The sequence below is a fragment of the Triticum aestivum genome, chromosome 7B, assembly GCF_018294505.1.
Source record: "Triticum aestivum cultivar Chinese Spring chromosome 7B, IWGSC CS RefSeq v2.1, whole genome shotgun sequence".
In the NCBI taxonomy this organism is placed as follows: domain Eukaryota; kingdom Viridiplantae; phylum Streptophyta; class Magnoliopsida; order Poales; family Poaceae; genus Triticum; species Triticum aestivum.
In genome coordinates this window covers 229,620,904-229,638,273 of record NC_057813.1, presented here as the reverse complement: position 1 = coordinate 229,638,273, position 17,370 = coordinate 229,620,904, and the positions used below count along the sequence as shown (strand labels likewise).

Genomic DNA, 17,370 nt, shown 5'->3' with positions numbered 1-17,370 from the left:
ATTTGGATGCTACATGATCTAGCTATCTTCGGATCATTGTTTGCTTTATGCTTGTTGTGTTCTTCTTGGTGGTTTTCTCATTGCCTGGAAGACGAAGTAACAGACTGTAGTTTCCCGTTCGAGTGTAGACGGTGACTTGCGAACTATGTCTCTTCTGGCTAGAGGTTACTTCGTTATGGTGGTTACTTCAACAGTTTGGTGTTTATCACACTACACATACTCTGCTCTTGTTTGACAGTATATGTTCTACTAATATTGCGCGTGATCCTGTGAAGCATGAACTCACCGAGCATATTGGTGTTGAAGTTGCTTTTGTGTGCACTGATTTGCAGGACCAGGTTATTGCTCTTCAATATGTGCCTTTCGAGTAACATAGTTAGCGGATTTCTTTACGAAGGCCTAGACTAGAGCACAACATGACTTCTATCTCTCCAAATCAGTGTTGTTGATCCACCATGAATTTGAGGGGGTGTTAGAGTTATACATATTTAGCAATGCACCTCTTTGTATTTTCCCCGTTTTATAGTTAAGTATTTTTGCATATTGTACTGCACCTATACATGTATATATGCTAGCCTATGGCCACCTGGAAATACAAGTTGCATATTTCCTAACAGTAACCATAAATACCCTTCAAATGATAGTCCACTTACTCATTCCACCTGTTGCAAGCCACTCTACTCAATTCGTGAACCACCAAATATAAAGGGACATAAAATCCAAGAAAGGAAGGAAAAAGGTCTTGGGTGATTCCATGTCACTTCTTTGATTCTTTGAAGACCAAGAAGCACGTTTCTTGAATCCATGCTGTCAAAGTCCATCCCTTTCACCATGATACGTCTCAAACGTATTGATAATTTTTTTGTATGAATCACCCTATATTGTTATTAATTAGACACATTTTGGGAATAATTCTTGTTGAATTTATTGGACTAACATATTAATCTTGTGCCTGGTGCTAGTTCCCAATTTTGTTTTTTTTTTTTTTGTAATTTTAGGAAATCCCTAGAGAAAGTGTGAGAAAAAATAAAATTGAAATGGTTCGGGAAGTTTGAAGACACCAGAAGACCCTGGAGCCTTGGCCCCACCCCATGTGGATCTGATACGTCTCCAACGTATCTATAATTTTTGATTGTTCCATGCTATTATATTACCAGTTTTGGATGTTTATGGGCTTTACTTTACACTTTTATATCATTTTTGGGACTAACCTACTAACCGGAGGTCCAGCCCATATTGCTGTTTTCTTGCCTATTCCAGTGTTTCGAAGAAAAGAAATATCAAACGGAGTCCAAACGGAATAAAACCTTCGGAAAAGTTATTTTCGGAACGGAAGCAATCCAGGGAACTTGGAGTGCAAGTCAAGGAAGCTTCGAGGAAGCCACGAGGCAGGGGGCGCGCCCACCCCCCTGGGTGCGCCCTCCACCCTCGTGGGCCCCTCGTGGCTCCTCTGACCGACTTCTTTTGCCTATATATTCCTATATACCCTAAAAACATCAAAGACAACAATAGATCGGGAGTTCCACCGCCGCAAGCCTCTGTAGCCACCAAAAACCTCTCGGGAGCCCGTTCCGGCACCCTGCCGGAGGGGGAATCCATCACCGGTGGCCATCTTTATCATCCCGGCGCTCTCCATGACGAGGAGGGAGTAGTTCACCCTCGGGGCTGAGGGTATGTACCAGTAGCTATGTGTTTGATCTCTCTCTCTCTCTCATGTTCTTGAGCTGATGCGATCTTGACGTATCGCGAGCTTTGCTATTATAGTTGGATCTTATCATGTTTCTCCCCCTCTACTCTCTTGTAATGGATTGAGTTTTCCCTTTGAAGTTATCTTATCAGAGTGAGTCTTTAAGGATTTGAGAACACTTGATGTATGTCTTGCCGTGCTTATCTGTGGTGACAATGGGATATAACGTGATCCACTTGATATATGGTTTGGTGATCAACTTGCAGGTTCCGGCCATGAACCTATGCATAGGGGTTGGCACACGTTTTCGTCTTGACTCTCTGGTAGAAACTTTGGGGCAGTCTTTGAAGTACTTTGTGTTGGTTGAATAGATGAATTCGAGATTGTGTGATGCATATCGTATAATCATGTCCATGGATACTTGAGGTGACAATGGAGTATCTAGTTGACATTAGGGTTTTGGTTGATTTGTGTCTTAAGGTGTTATTCTAGTACGAACTCTATGATAGACCGAACGAAAAGAATAGCTTTGTGTTATTTTACTACGGACACTTGAATAGATCGAGCAGAAAGAATAACTTTGAGGTGGTTTCGTACCCTACCATAATCTCTTCGTTTGTTCTCTTCTATTAGTGGCTTTGGAGTGACTCTTTGTTGCATGTTGAGGGATAGTTATATGATCCAATTATGTTATATTGTTGAGAGAACTTGCACTAGTGAAAGTATGAACCCTAGGCCTTGTTTCCTAGCATTTCAATACCGTTTACGCTCACTTTTATCATTAGTTACCTTGCTGTTTTTATATTTTAAGATTACAAAAACCTATATCTACCATCCATATTGCACTTGTATCACCATCTCTTCGCCGAACTAGTGCACCTATACAATTTACCATTGTATTGTGTGTGTTGGGGACACAAGAGACTCTTTACTATTTGGTTGCAGGGTTGTTTGGAGAGACCATCTTCATCATATGCCTCCCATGGATTGATAAACCTTAGGTCATCCACTTGAGAGAAATTTTCTACTGTCCTACAAACCTCTGCACTTGGAGGCCCAACAACGTCTACAAGAAGAAGGTTGCATAGTAGACATCAGGGTCCCATAGGGCCTAGGCGCCCTAGGGTTGTGGGCACCTACATGGGTGCCTGGTACCTGTGGGACCCTCCCGGCGGGCCTCCGATGCACGATGGCCCATAATTACCCTAAAACTTTCACCCTAATTATGGATCATTCTTTTGTCACCTCCACATCACGTTTTCGAGGCAATCTTTGTTTTTGGCCTTGATCCGGAACTTTGCTGGAGGGGGAAGCAATCATCACCACGCTCCAAGATGAGTTGTGGGTAGTCAACCCCCTGGATATGGATTCATGGTAGTAGCCAAAGTTGTAATCTCTCCACATTGACGTTTTAGATGTTCAATACAATAGCGATATGAGCTACCCTAATGATTATGGTTTATCTAATGTATTCATAGTGGTGATGTTGATCATGTGACGAATTATTTCTTTATGTTTGAAATTGTATGCCTTTTGTTTGATCTATAGATTATTTCTTTCTGGTTGCTTGTGTACTCTTGGCTAGTTTAGATCGATAATCAATAGTGGAAGAGGTGTGCATAGTTGGGTTCAATCTTGCAAGTAATCGACCGCAGTGGCAGAAAGTGAAAAAGGCTTGTATTGAATTGTTGCCACCAAGGTTTAGGTTTAGTACAAGATTTATTGTCCCCTAAACATAACAATATGTCATCTTGCTACATGCAATTACTCATGTTTACATTTAAAGCCATATGATGTGAAGAGGATCTCCATCTATAGACGGGCTATTTAGCTATTAGATGCAGAGAGGATCTCGGTTTAATAGTATTTGGGCGTATTGCCTATATAAGAGCTTACACATTCATTAATCTGGCATGAGCATGAGATATTTCATTGTGCACCTTTTCACATGATTATTTTACTTACCACACTTTTATATTATGCAAATTTAAACTTGGTGAACCTATGAACCCCAATCCAAACACGTTGTTACATTTTTTAGTTTTGTTTTATTCCAAAAATAGAAAAATATTCATCACACATTATCTTTTAGTTTCTTGTGCAACTAGTAAGACTAACAAGGTTGAAACCCTTGTTAGAACTATTGGGGACACTAGTGAAGTTTTATTTTTGTTGCAAGCACTCAACTGTTGCAGGATATATATCGTTATCTCCATGGATTGATATCTTGGTTTCTCATTGAGGGAAGACTTGTTGCGTACTTCATACTCCTACTCTAAGGAGCCCAACAAGGGTGCATACAACACAATCACACAACAATCCTATTCTTGTGTGAGATAGGAACTTTGATTCATGGAAGAGCTTCGCTTGAAGATAATTTGAGGAGTTCCTATAAAGAACCTTGATTTCTTGTTACTATTGGATGGTGTCATAGCCTAGACGGTTAGGAGTCACTTAGATCCTTTGATTAGTTGGTGTGAATGATTAAAGAGTTTGTACAGGGCTCGGAGATCACCTATTTGGTGAAGATCTACTCTTAGTGAGGAGTCTTAATGCAAGCCATGATGTAATAGGTTGTATGTGCTTGATGGGTCACTTGGTGGGTGACACATCTGGGATCATTGTGATCTTAGAACCTTGGATTCAAAGCTTCCATCGACGTGGATTTAGGATTACGCCAACTATCTGAACCATGGGAAAAATATATTCGCATCACGAGCATTTGCATTCTCTTAATCCTAGTCCCCCAGTTACTTGTAAGTTTTAATCTTCTGTTGTCTAGTACTCTTGACAGCTTGCTTCTTAAGTTTTTTAGGTTGCTTAGTCCTAGTTATGTTGTTCTAAAAACGGCCAACAACATTGAAATTGGATTAGAAATCTTTAATGGGACTATTCGCACCCCCCTTAGCTCTTAGACCTCAATCCCAATAGTCAAATTTGAACTAAAATCACGACAATTTTTTCTGATCGGAGAGAGTAATAATTATTAGGTTTGTATGGCAGAAAAGTTGAAAGCAGAATTTGATGTTTACCTTTCTGTGTGTATGATGTAATGAGGTAATTTATAACTTAAAGTTCAGATAATAGTAAACTTGTAAGTTTGGTGCGGGCTAATGCATCAAATTTAAATATACAATGGAGATAAAAAAAGAGAAGGACAAATACATCAAGTTTGAAACATGAATTCTAATTGAAGGTTCATAAAAGAACCACAAATTGTGCAAATAAGACTTCTTTGATGGACCAGTCTCTCTAGATGGCACAAACTTATCCTTTATTGCCTTCACACCCAATATTTTTACTCTTGTCTCCACTAGTGATTACAGACCAATCAGCTTAACTCTTCTCTAAAAACATTATGAGGCTACTGGGTAACAGGCTACAGAAAATTTTCTTGAAACAAGCGCACAATAACTAGTATGGCTTCCTTATGAAGATCTATCCAAGATTGCTTGCAGTGGTTCAAAAATTTATATTAGTGCCACAAATAATAATAAAGAAGAGATCATAATCCTCAAGCTAGATATTGAAAAATCTTTTGACAAAGCTGAACACAATACCATACTACAAATTTTGGGAGCAAAAGGATTTGGGACAAATGGATCAACTACGCCATTATGATTCTACCTTCAAGCACTCCATATATCATGCTTAATGTTGTACCTAAGAAAAAATTTATTGCAAGCCAAGCTGGGTGACCCCTTTCCCCCTCTCCTTTTTGTTCTAACAACCGATCTTCTTTAGTCGCAAAGAAGGCCATGTAGCAAGGGTTGCTCCAAACTACTTTGTCTAATGCAAGATGCCATGATTTCACAATAAATCAACATATGGATGATACCCTTATGGTCATGCAAGCTGATGGTAAGCAGTTGGTCTTTCTTAAAGACACTCTCCATACTTATGTTTGGATACACTTGGCTCAAAGATAACTATCAAAAACCATTATGATCCCAATCAGTGTGCGACGGGGTAAAATGGAGGCTCTAATAAGAACCCTCAAATGCAAAGGAGAATTCCCTTTGACATATTTTGATCCCCCACTTGGGATACCAAGCGAAGAGTTGAAGATTTCTCACTTACGGTGCAAAAGATTGAAATAAGACTATGCTTTGGGGTCATCAAACGTAATTCACAATTGTAAAGGTAACTTTCGGATACATCAAAAGTATGTCATGGTTCCACATATTTCAAGATTTGTACTTGCCCCTCAGGCGATGGAAAGATACACTCTAGGCCCACTCGTTATTACAGTGTCCAACATCGCCTGGCCATGTATTGTGGCCAAAGAGTTAGTCACGAGGATACTAGAATATGGAGAAGATAAGATAGTACAAACAAGTAACGAGGATACTTAGGTATACTGATCAAGGAGTTGATTATAGGATAACATCAAAGTCTCGCCTCGGGTTGTGTAATGTACCGTGAGGTAAAAGGAATTGCATGTGATGATAGAAGGTTTGCTCGATAAGGATCTTCGATGATATGTGAGATTTGTTATGTGTGACCAGATCCCGTTGACGATTATTAACCAGAAGGTTTTCCGGACATGTCCACATATGCTCGAACATTTCACATGCTTAACATTGAGCAACATTTAGGAATGATATGATTTTATGGAGAATGAGAGAGAAGGGTTTCGAAGGATCTTGGAAGTGTTCCAGTGATATTCGAAAGTGTTCCGAGAAGTACTGAAAGGTTAGAGAATATGATCGAAGCTTCTGAAAGGTTTGGAAGGTTTTGTAATGTTCTAGAACATTCAAGAAGACCCTCTGCCTGCTTGCACCCACTGTTTGCTTGAGGGGCAACGCAGCCTAGTGGGGGCAACCTGGTGGAGTTGGACTCCATCAATGAGTCCCTGGTGGAGTATGAACCCCCCTAGGGTTGGCCGCCTCACACCTTGGCCACTTATAAATAGAGGGCAGGGTACATAGGGAGGGCACCCCAAGCCGCTCTGGCCACCACACCCCTCATGTTGGGCGCCGCCTCCCCTCCCTCTCCTCTAGATTGGATATAGTTCTAGTTGCTAGTGTGTTGCTGCTACTCCATCTTGTAGTTTCCCACTGCTCTTGGTATGCTGGTCTACATGTGTATGGGTGGATACCTTGGAGATGTCATACACACTGGCGTTTGATCGGGAAAAATTATGCAAAGAGAACAAACTCGTGGCTGAGTCGTATAACCTTGCTGCGAGATTCAGATGACTTCATCGACATCACCAACTTCTTGTTGCTTTGACGTGATTATCGGGGGTATAATTTCCATGCTTGCAACTCAATAGTGTATCTTCGTTTGGTTCATGCATGGTAGTTTTGTTTTGTTTTGTGTAGCATGTTCTCCAACATCACGGTCCTCAACTTTTCTGTCTTCCGGGGGGCAAAGCTTCATATTGTCAAGTTGGTTTTATCTTCCATGTCTCTTTTTATGATGCGCACCTTAGATAGTTCATAGATAATCAAGGAACAGGTAATTAAATACCTTAGTCACCTTCACCAACTAGCAGCTCAAGGATGAGATGGACTTCATGGCGCGGGTTGAGTCGTTTATGATTCAGAGTATGAGATGGTATGTTGGCGGGCCTCTGCCCGTGTAGGAGCAGTGGAACCTCATACATCATGGGTTTGATAAAAGGCCATTACACTTCCTTCAAGTAATTAGTGTGAAGCATCAAGGCCATGTTGGAAATATGCCATGGAGGCAATAATATTGTATTTCTATTTTCATAATTAAGAATTTATATTTTATGATATAACTGCTATGATCCTAGAATCTGCGGTTCAATGGAAAACTCATATGCACCATGGAATGATAAACGGTAAGTATAGGTTCCTAGTCTTTACTCTAAAACAGGCTCAGGTGTTGTTGATGATCACGTTTGGATCTTAGGTATCGTTAAGTGTAACGATCATCCAAAAACAACATTGAGAGTATGATGTTAGAAGAACGATCATATTGAATCGACCCAAACTTGTTTGTTATACTTTGATATAATATCATCTGAAATCAATTGTTATAACTCGAAGTGTTAGTATGTGTTTTAGTTCCTTAGACCATGAGAGTATCATAGTCACTTCCTACCATACAGTGAACTTTAGGGTTGCTCAAACTTCATCTGTAACACGGTGATCATAACGACAACTTACAGGTCCATCGGAAAGTTTGACAAGAGACTAGATAGCTCAAGAGTGGGATTTGCTCCTCCGACGATGGAAATATATTCTTAGGGCCCTCTCTGTGTGACGGCATCAATCATCGTCTGGCCAGACACAGGTGAATACGTCACGGGGATGCTGGAACACTTCAACTAGAAAGTAGAACAAAACCGGTAACGAGGATGACGCTATAATGAGCATGTGCATGACTCAAGAGGATACCGGCACACCTAGGGTTTTGTAAAGTATTGCGAAGCAAAAGGGACATCACATGATAACCAAAGGTTCACTCGACTGGCATTCGTATAATCATAGGGATCGATATGGATATCCTCGGTTCTGCTATCGATCATTGAATGAAGGAATTTCGTTCATGTCTATGATTTACCGAACCTACGGGGTCACAAGCTTAAGGTAATCACAGTCTCCTGAGTGTTAGTAGGACGAGAGTATCGAGGATTTATTTGTGGAATTGTTTCATTAATATTCGGAATAGTTTCAAGATGAATAGGAAGCGCCTCGGGGTCACCAGAAGGGTTTCGAAGTTTATCGGGCAATACCGGATATTATCGATAAATATATATAGGTGGAAAATGTTTCCAGAGGTGTTAATTTAATAATAAAATTCTCTAATAATTGTTAGAGGCTTTTATATTCCATTTAATATCAATGGGCCTTAAAAAGCCTAGTGGTGGAAGGAGTATTGGGCCACCATGGCCCAATAGGAAGTGCCCCCCTTCCTTTTGGGGGGCCCGAGTTGGACTAGGGGAGAAGTTGAGGAGTCCAACTCCTCCCCCTTGGTCGGCGCCCCAAGGAGGGTCTTTCCCTCCTTGGTGGAAGCCAGTCTCCCCCCTCTAACCTATATATACTTGAGGTATTGGCCCTTTTGATGATACAAGTTTCGGAGCCCCATCTAGTTCATCTAGTTCTAGTTCTAGTTTATCTAATTTGAGGTAGACCTAGTACCTCTAATCTTCATAATTAGAAGCCATGTGTGGTTCTAATCTCCTCCCTCTAATTCTCCGGCGACGATTAGCCCTGGACGGCAAAGCGCTGCCGGATTGTGAAGACCGTAAGCTTGCAACCAACTAGTCATGTCGTGATTTTGGTCTTCTGTTCGAGGGATCATCATCAATGTTTCGAGGGACTCCAAGTACGATCTATACCGACTCGTTTACTTCCGCTGCATTCCGGAGTCGGTAAAAGTTGTCAATCCAAACCTTATATGCATCTTCATATTATTCCTAGGTGATCGTAGGGCGATTTTTTTTCTACTATGTTTCCCAACATGCTATACCAATGAAGATGGGGCAATAGAGTTTCCACATCTTCTAGCAACGAGGCTATTCGTGTTGGAACAGAGTAAGACAATGTCTTCCCCTAGGCCAGGAGGGCCTCCACTTCAAACACAGGGCCAAAGCGCTACTATCTAGTTCGAGCCATGAGGTGCAGTGAAATCACATATTGTCAATGGACTTCGTCAGATTGCAACCATGGTCGCCCCACCTAGCAGCTTAAGGACGAGTTGCATATCTAGTAGGGGTGTGATGTTATGTACATTAGTACATGGCCCTACCATGGCAACTCCCAATTATGATATCAAAGAGATACCAATTCCTATGTTAAGTAGTGTATTGTTTAATCTGGAAATATATCTTTCAGCTTGCTACTTAGATTGGATGGTTAGTCCTCTATATAAAAAGGACTCCCTATGAGGAATAAAGCAAGCTAGAATCAGAAGAATAACACTTATATCGTCCCTCCAGGGCAAGAGCCCTTCCCCTACCTCCCTATAACCTTAGCACACAACAAGATTCCTCACATGTATATTGTAATCAACTTGAGAATCATGTGCATCAGTATTGAGATAATTTACATGTACCCCCTCTGCATATAAGTTTTATCTTAAGTCAAATTTTGAATACTTTAACCAAGTTTACAATACCAAATCAATACCATCAGATTCATCATTGAATATACTTTCACATTATATATACTTGTCAACTGTAAATGTTCATACTGTTTTCAATAAACTCAGTCAAACTTTATAAAGTTTGACTTAGGTCAAACCTATATGCAAAGTAAATAATAACAGAGGGAGTATATGTAGTTAGGCTCATGAATTCAATTGGCAGATAGCACATGAACAATAACTTGTTTAATTACTCATATGTGTACCCAAAATAACATATACATAATACAAACATGAATCTAACTATGAAGCTGGTAGAATAATTAATTAACCTAACATATACACACATACATACATATTCCTTACCTGTATATTGCAATAACCCCTGGGATCTCGTGCTGCTATATTCAGATCATCAATTACCGTGTCGGGAATGTCCTTGCACCGACCAAAAATTTGCTCAACGCTGCAAAAAATAAAATAGAAATAGGAAATTTAAAATGGATCTAGTGTAATAACATACTGTAGTAAATACTTTGTATCTGTTGACAAAGTAAAAAAAACTGATCCGATAACTTCACACTAGAACATGATTGATCGGCACCAGCTTCACAAAAGGGCTTTTTTTAAAATTAAATCAAGGACAGTTTCACTATCAGAACTATATATGTATGCTAATGCTAATAAAAGAGAATGGCATAATCTGCGTAGAAAAGTATACAGTGGTGGTAGAAATGCAATAATTTGCACTTATATACGAGTGATATTATGCATGTATTCAAACTAGTGTGTGTTCTTTTAAGGTTGGCACACAAGTATACTGGGGCAACATGTACACTGTTAACAGTAACTTATAACAGTCTTACAGCAGGATTGCTGCATCTCATATTTAGCTGCTGAATGTATATTACGGAAAAAGGCACTCGCAACGTGCAGGTGCAGTCCATCGCAAAAAAAAAAAAAAAAAAGTGCAGGTGCAGTGGGAGCTTTTTTTTTTTCTTTTTTTTTTGAGAACCAAAGAGTGGAAAGCTACTCTTGGTTGGGATTACAATCACGTACCATAGCTGCTCAATATAGTCAGGGACCTTGCCTACCATCAGACTATCTCCTGAGCTCTTAGCCATGGTAGCAAGACCATGCGCTACAGAGAAATATTTAACTAGACTGACAGAAGGACGCCCAGCTTAATTTTGCCAAAATTCCAATGATACGCCTGTGGGAAATAAATCATTCCCCATGGAAACAAAGAAATGCAACATAAAATCAGAGAAAAATAATCCGGCGTGGTTATGGGCAGCTACATATCATATTTTTGGTCGGGCTATATATGCACAGATCCTTCAGTTTGAGAACTAACCATCGCGAACTCGGGCGCGTAAACACGATCCGCGGCAGCCGGCAATGATTTTCTAGACCAAACTGTGTGTGCTCGGCCGAAACAAGAACATGCAAGAGCGCCGGTGCAATATAAAAGGCAAAAAGTACTAGCTGCCAAGAACAGCAGAAAACACATGGATACTTACAAAAGATAGGCGACTAGAGAAAATTTAGATTAGTATACAATATACATACGGATATACGGTATACCTGGTGTCGGAGGAGACGAACTCGTAGAGGCGGCCGGCGGGAGAGAAGACAACTAGCGCAACCTCGGCGTCGCACAGCACGGAGAGCTCGAAGGCCTTCTTGAAGAGCCCGCTCCGCCGCTTGGAGAAGCGAACCTGCCGGCTCGTCCTGTCCTCTATCCGCCGCAACTCCACCCTCCCCCGCTTCCTCTTCCTCTTCCCTACTCCCTCCTCCACCGCCGCGGCCGCCGCCTTCAAACGCTCATCCTCCTGCTGCTGCTGCTGCATCCTCCTCCTCCCCACATCCTCCGCCATTCCCAGTGAAGGCCCTAGCTAGCTAGCTACCCGGCAAAACGCAACCGAGCGAGGAGCGGAGGAGGCTGGTGGCAGCTGGTCATAAAGATGGGGAGAATTAACTTGGGAGGGGGAGAGAATGAGAGAGATTCAAGCGAAAGTTGTGGAGGACAGGACGAGGGGCTCCATGGGCCAGTCCATCGGATGGGTACGGCACCAAGTTGCGGGGTACGGGCCCCTGACCCACCCTCGGCGCCAAAACTTGAGAATTCGGGCTGAGAACCCCAATACGTGTAGCCTCCTAGCGGGGCAACGACGCTGTTTCGCTGTTTTGTGTCTCGCTGACCTTGTGGGCCTATCTTTGTTGGATCTGAATTGGACGGTTCAGATCACATGTCTTCGTTACGAACGATCAACGGTTCAAGCAGTAAGAAAAAAAAAACAGGTCGATTCTGGTGGAGAGAGAGAGAGAGAGAGAGCAGATGTTTCATTTTATTTCGTAAGTATATGCAATACAGCAAATAGAGCATGCTACCGATCGGCATGAGCGGTTAGCGGTCTCATTACCAACAATCAACAAACACGACATAGTACTAATTTGAACATAAAAATGAATTATGCATCATTTTCCTTAATGTAAAATTATCACAAGTGATTTTGGTACTTACACAAGGTGAAGAGATTGGAAGGAAGGGATGTCTTCCCTGTATCCATAAAGGTTGTTGTTCCTTTGGGATCTTAGCTTAACGATTTTTCGACTGTCTACTATAACCAAGAATGAAAAAAATGATTTGTATGGCTCCCGTGAGGAGGGGCGATGATTGCGCCATTGAGTCATCCTGTGTTTATAATGTTGCTAGGTGGCCTAGGAACATGGATAAAATATTTTTTATTACTTCTTGTGTTCTTTATATTGGCATGTTGTTTGATGATCGAAAGTTTTTCTAAAAAAAAACAGCCAACAAACACCCGAAGAGATGACAGTTGCTAATTGACAACTAGCTATCACGTTCTAACCTAATTCTAACTGTGAGCAGGGGACACTCCGCATGATGATGTATTCGTGTGAGTGCGTGCGTGTGCGTGCGTGTGTGTTTTCCTTTTATCCGCAAAATTAAGCATTCAACACGATGAATGATGTGCCCTAGGGTCTCTAGGTCTTTTTTTTTCCTAAATCAATCTATCCCTTCCACTCCCGAGGACCCGCCTCCCCCTGCCACTCCAGCGGCTAACAACAGGGGTGGGGAGTCCTGAGGGGCATTTGAATTGTAGTCAAGGGCTGCCATAGTAATTAATTGACGTTGACTGCTAGAATTGGCGTGCGTTTTGAGGATACCAAACTATCGGATCCCCGCCAATATTTCAGCAGCCGGTTTACTCTGTACGCCTGCGCGTTGGCAAATCGCTGGCGGCGAAAACTTTCGCCAAATTATTAGGGTGACCAATTCCGGCAAGGCTACCATGGGCGTGAACCAATCGGCCTCCTGGTGCCTCGGTTCGGCTAGTAGTTTATGTTAGAGTTTATTATTTCTCGTGGGAGCGGTGAGGTAGCGGATGGTGGCGCTTCATCTTCAAGATGATCTTTCGGGCTCCGATCCTCCTCAAGTTCGTCCATTGAAACATAGTCAAAGGAGTTTTGACATAGATTCATGCAGTCTTCTTAAGACAATGATGTTAGGTTTTCTCGCCATGTGTGCAAGACAATGAGATTTGATGTCAAGCGCTTCAAATCAATTTATGGGTCCAATGGCGGCGGCTACAGGTCGAGAGTGTTGGTTGTTACGGGCACTTGCATAAAGATTTCCCGATAGGCCGGCTCCATTAAGGGAGCGATGGCGGCAGCTTGTTCATGATAAAAAAAAAAGAGTGAGAGAATGATGTGCCTTCTGTTTGTGTGGAAAAAGGTGGAATCGATTGATGAAAGAGACCCCCACACCTTTGCAACATGCACTTGTATCCTAACAATTGGACGGACCTAATCAAGTTGCACAAGAGAGCGGATTAAAGGGAATATATATCACCAGCCAAGCACGATGTCAACCTGAAAAGAGTATCATATCTGAAAATTAAATAGGGGAGATTTCGTTTGTTTGGCACTACATGGGGCAAGATATTTGACATAACGTGCTCAGGTAGAAATTTTGTTTTTTCCTTCTTTGGCTTTAGCGAGACAAGAAGATGTACAGCGACCAGCACCGTTGATCCAACATCTTTAGGCACGCAACGACACAACGGTTACATTTGCTGGTTTCTTTACTTGGTGCAAAAATATTCAATCAACAGGAAGATGGAATAGGAGAGGTCGTAGCCAAAGTTTTATTGCCAAGACAAAATCACCCCAAATGCTAATTCAGAAGAAGAGAAATGGGCTAGAGACAATATACTGCTGCTGCTGCTGCACAACAAAATACAATACGAAACTAAACTTCAGCCACGTACAAACAGAGTACAACAGAAGGAAAGGCTCCAAAAGGTTTGCAATCCGAATCATCTATATCCGACGAAGAACCTTCTCAGCAGCCTCCACGGTTTTCTCAATGTCTAGGGTTGTGTGTGCCAAGCTTGTAAAACCTGCCTCGAACTGGGATGGTGCCAAATACACGCCTTCTTCCAGCATTCCACGGTGGAACCTCCCAAACTTCGCGGTGTCGCTCTTCTTGGCGTCATCAAAGTTGTGCACTGGGCCACCTGCGAAGAAGAATCCGAACATGCCCCTGATGTGTCCTCCACACATCTCGTGCCCTGTTTTAGCACCCGCATCCAATATACCCTGGACAAGTTCACCAGTGACCTTGTCTAAGTATTCATAGGTGCCAGGCTCCATCAGACGCTTGAGAGTGTGGATTCCAGCAGTCATAGCTAGAGGGTTTCCACTCAGGGTTCCTGCCTGGTACATTGGTCCTGCTGGAGCAACCATCTCCATGATATCCTTCCGCCCACCGTAAGCACCAACTGGAAGACCACCGCCAATAATTTTCCCCAAGGTTGTCACGTCAGGGGTGATTCCAAAGTACTCTTGTGCCCCACCATAAGCTAAACGGAAACCAGTCATCACTTCATCAAAGACCAGAAGTGCACCGTCTTGTTTGGTCACCTCACGGAGAGCATTTAGGAAAGCAGGCTGCGGAGGAATGAAGCCAGCATTGCCGACAACCGGCTCAAGGAAGACTGCAGCAATCTCCCCTTTGTTATCCTCAAACAGCTTTTTAACCGCCTCAGCATCATTATAAGGTGCTGTTAGAGTCCCAACGGTGGCTCCTTTAGGCACTCCAGGGGAGTCTGGGAGGCCGAGGGTGGCAACACCACTGCCTGCTTTAACGAGGAAGGAATCTGCATGGCCATGGTAACAGCCTTCAAACTTGAGGATCTTTTCCCTCCCAGTGAATGCACGCACAAGACGGAGTGCTCCCATGCAAGCTTCTGTTCCTGAATTTACAAAACGAACCATTTCGATACTCGGCACAGCGGAGATGACCATTTGAGCCAACACATTCTCCAACGCACATGGAGCACCAAAGCTAGTTCCCTTCTTCAGAGTTTCAATAAGTGCAGCATTCACCTGAATTAAACACAAGCATTTAGTAACGCTGAATTTGGTTCAGAATGGTCAGTCAGTTTCTATCTTGCGATTTCCAAATAGAGCAAGATATGTTTAGTCCTAACTTCATGATTCCTCAAAAGTTTTGAACTGAGATAGTATTAGGCGATTCCAGCAGTTTGATCACACAATCTAGTGAATAATGCATGTACTTTAGCTAGTGGTATTTCTTTTTTTGGAAAAAATGGTGATTAGTCAAATTAATCCTACCGACTAGTACAACGAAGAAATTACCAAGCCTTCAATCATCAAATATTCACTCTGGGCAACAATAAAGCAGTTCAAAATATACAGGTAGAAACATTCTAACTCATACATTTTATGAAATATTCCCTCCGTCCCAAAATAAATATCGCGGATTTAGTACAACTTTAGTACGAAGTTGTACTAAGTCAACGGCACTTATTTTGGGACGGAGGGTAGGATGTACCTTGTCATCTGCATGACCAATGATTGCAGGACCCCAGGAACCAACATAATCAATATATTCATTTCCATCGACATCCCACATATGAGAGCCCTTCACAGAATCAAAAACTATGGGCTGCCCGCCGACTGATTTGAAGGCACGGACTGGTGAATTAACACCTCCAGGCATCAATTCCTGTGAAGAAGTGAGACATCAATCAGTTAAACATCCACATCAGATACTAATGAAAATAAAATGTGAGTAAGATCTCGAATAATAGAAGAATGTAACGATGCTCTGGATGAGGATGGACTGCGCCATCTCATGATAGTTCACTAAATCCAAACAGAGCAGCACCAAACAGCTCAACATCTGTCAAAGCAATATGCCAACTACTGATCTAAGAGACTAAGACCGAAAACATGACTAAGAGAATGGTTAAATGCACTGGCCACTTTTACATTTCTCCAGTCCAACTACTTATGGCAACCATTCCACCTTATATTCTCATCATGGTTGTAAATGCAGGTTGCAGAATCAAACATGCACGTAGTTGCCCACCATGCACACTGAGACTAATTCTGTACGTGAAACTTGATGATCGATGTTGTGTCTATGCTAATATTTCTGCCTACACCTAGCAACCTGGTCTAAGAATACAGTTGACCTTGACCTTGCCAAATGCTGACATTGCCGATTTAGGCAGCACAAGGGCCCTGATTTTCAACCTCTAATCTACCCATACCACGCCTTCAATTCGCATACCAGACACAAAAACATGCAAATTTGCCCCAAGTTTACCCGAGAACTTTTGAAGTTGGTCACACACGCACGTCTCTCCACAATTGCACTCAGGAAAAATCCGCATTTTCCTCCCCCGAGGAACGGCGAAGAGAAAATCTCAAACGCGGCACTAAGAGAGAGAGAGAGAGACAGACACAGAGAGAGAGAGAAAGAGAGAAGGGGAGATATAGCACCTTGGCAGCGTTGAAGATCTCCTCAGATTTCTGAACCGTGTAAGCCTTCTCGCCTATGGAGACGGCCGCCCTCACCACCGACCGAGAGCGAGGCGCGCGCGAGATCTTAGGCGCGGCGACCGGCCGGACCGAGATGCCGGAGGCCACGGCGGCGGCGGCGGCGGCTGCTCCGGCCATGATGCGTCTTCCTTCTCCCGCGATGTCGTCGGGTGCGGGGAGAAGATGAGGAGGGGATAAGAGAATTGGTGAGGGGTTTGGTGGGATTGGGTCTTAAGAACTCGGCCCTGGCCCACGTGAGAAGAACCTCGTATTTTTCTCTGTGGGATTGGGTCTTAAGATAGGAATGTGTTGTACGGGCCAGATGGGCCTAAAGCTTAGGACCACATCGGCCTGTAAACTTGGGAGGGCCGGATACTGGGGGGTTTGGTCCGCGCAGTTTCCTGAACGAGCAGCCCGCGTACAGCGGCAGACTCTATTTGGCGCTTCAGACGCCTGTTACTCGCGTTTTTTGCAAACGGGGGCCTCCAGCTCCCCCGTGCTGAGCCGGCCCATCTAACTTTTTTTTCTGTGTCTTATAATCAGACAAAAAGCGAGCTGCTCCTGAATTGAACCAGCGACCTCCCTCATCAAGGTATGCTGGTGTAACCACCCCATCACCTAGGGGATCTGGTAACCTTTAACTTTTATCTTCTTTTATTCGTTATTTTTCTTTTTTTCACTTTTCTTTTTTCCTTTTTCCTTTTTTGTTTTCTATTATTTATTTTTCTTCTTCCTAGTTA

The 17,370-nt window shown here is 42.6% G+C and overlaps 2 protein-coding genes across 2 annotated transcripts in view; both read right to left on the bottom strand.

Annotated features, from left to right (window-relative positions):
* LOC123161921 (MADS-box transcription factor 51) overlaps positions 1 to 11,831 on the bottom strand; it is a 37,225-nt gene extending 25,394 nt beyond the window's left edge. The window contains exons 1-2 of the mRNA XM_044579735.1: positions 11,336 to 11,831; positions 10,115 to 10,214 (exon numbers count right to left, since the gene is read on the bottom strand). Of these exons, the coding sequence (XP_044435670.1) occupies positions 10,115 to 10,214; positions 11,336 to 11,628 (393 nt within the window). The 5' untranslated portion in view covers positions 11,629 to 11,831. The remainder of the gene's footprint in view (positions 1 to 10,114; positions 10,215 to 11,335) is intronic.
* A 2,066-nt stretch (positions 11,832 to 13,897) lies between these two features.
* LOC123155954 (glutamate-1-semialdehyde 2,1-aminomutase, chloroplastic) lies at positions 13,898 to 16,892 on the bottom strand. The gene is made up of 3 exons (XM_044574120.1): positions 16,592 to 16,892; positions 15,636 to 15,809; positions 13,898 to 15,166 (listed from the first exon to the last, which is right to left on the bottom strand). The coding sequence occupies exons 1-3, from the start codon at positions 16,766 to 16,768 to the stop codon at positions 14,099 to 14,101; spliced, it is 1,419 nt and encodes a 472-aa protein (XP_044430055.1). The 5' UTR covers positions 16,769 to 16,892; the 3' UTR covers positions 13,898 to 14,098.
* Positions 16,893 to 17,370: the final 478 nt, after the last annotated feature.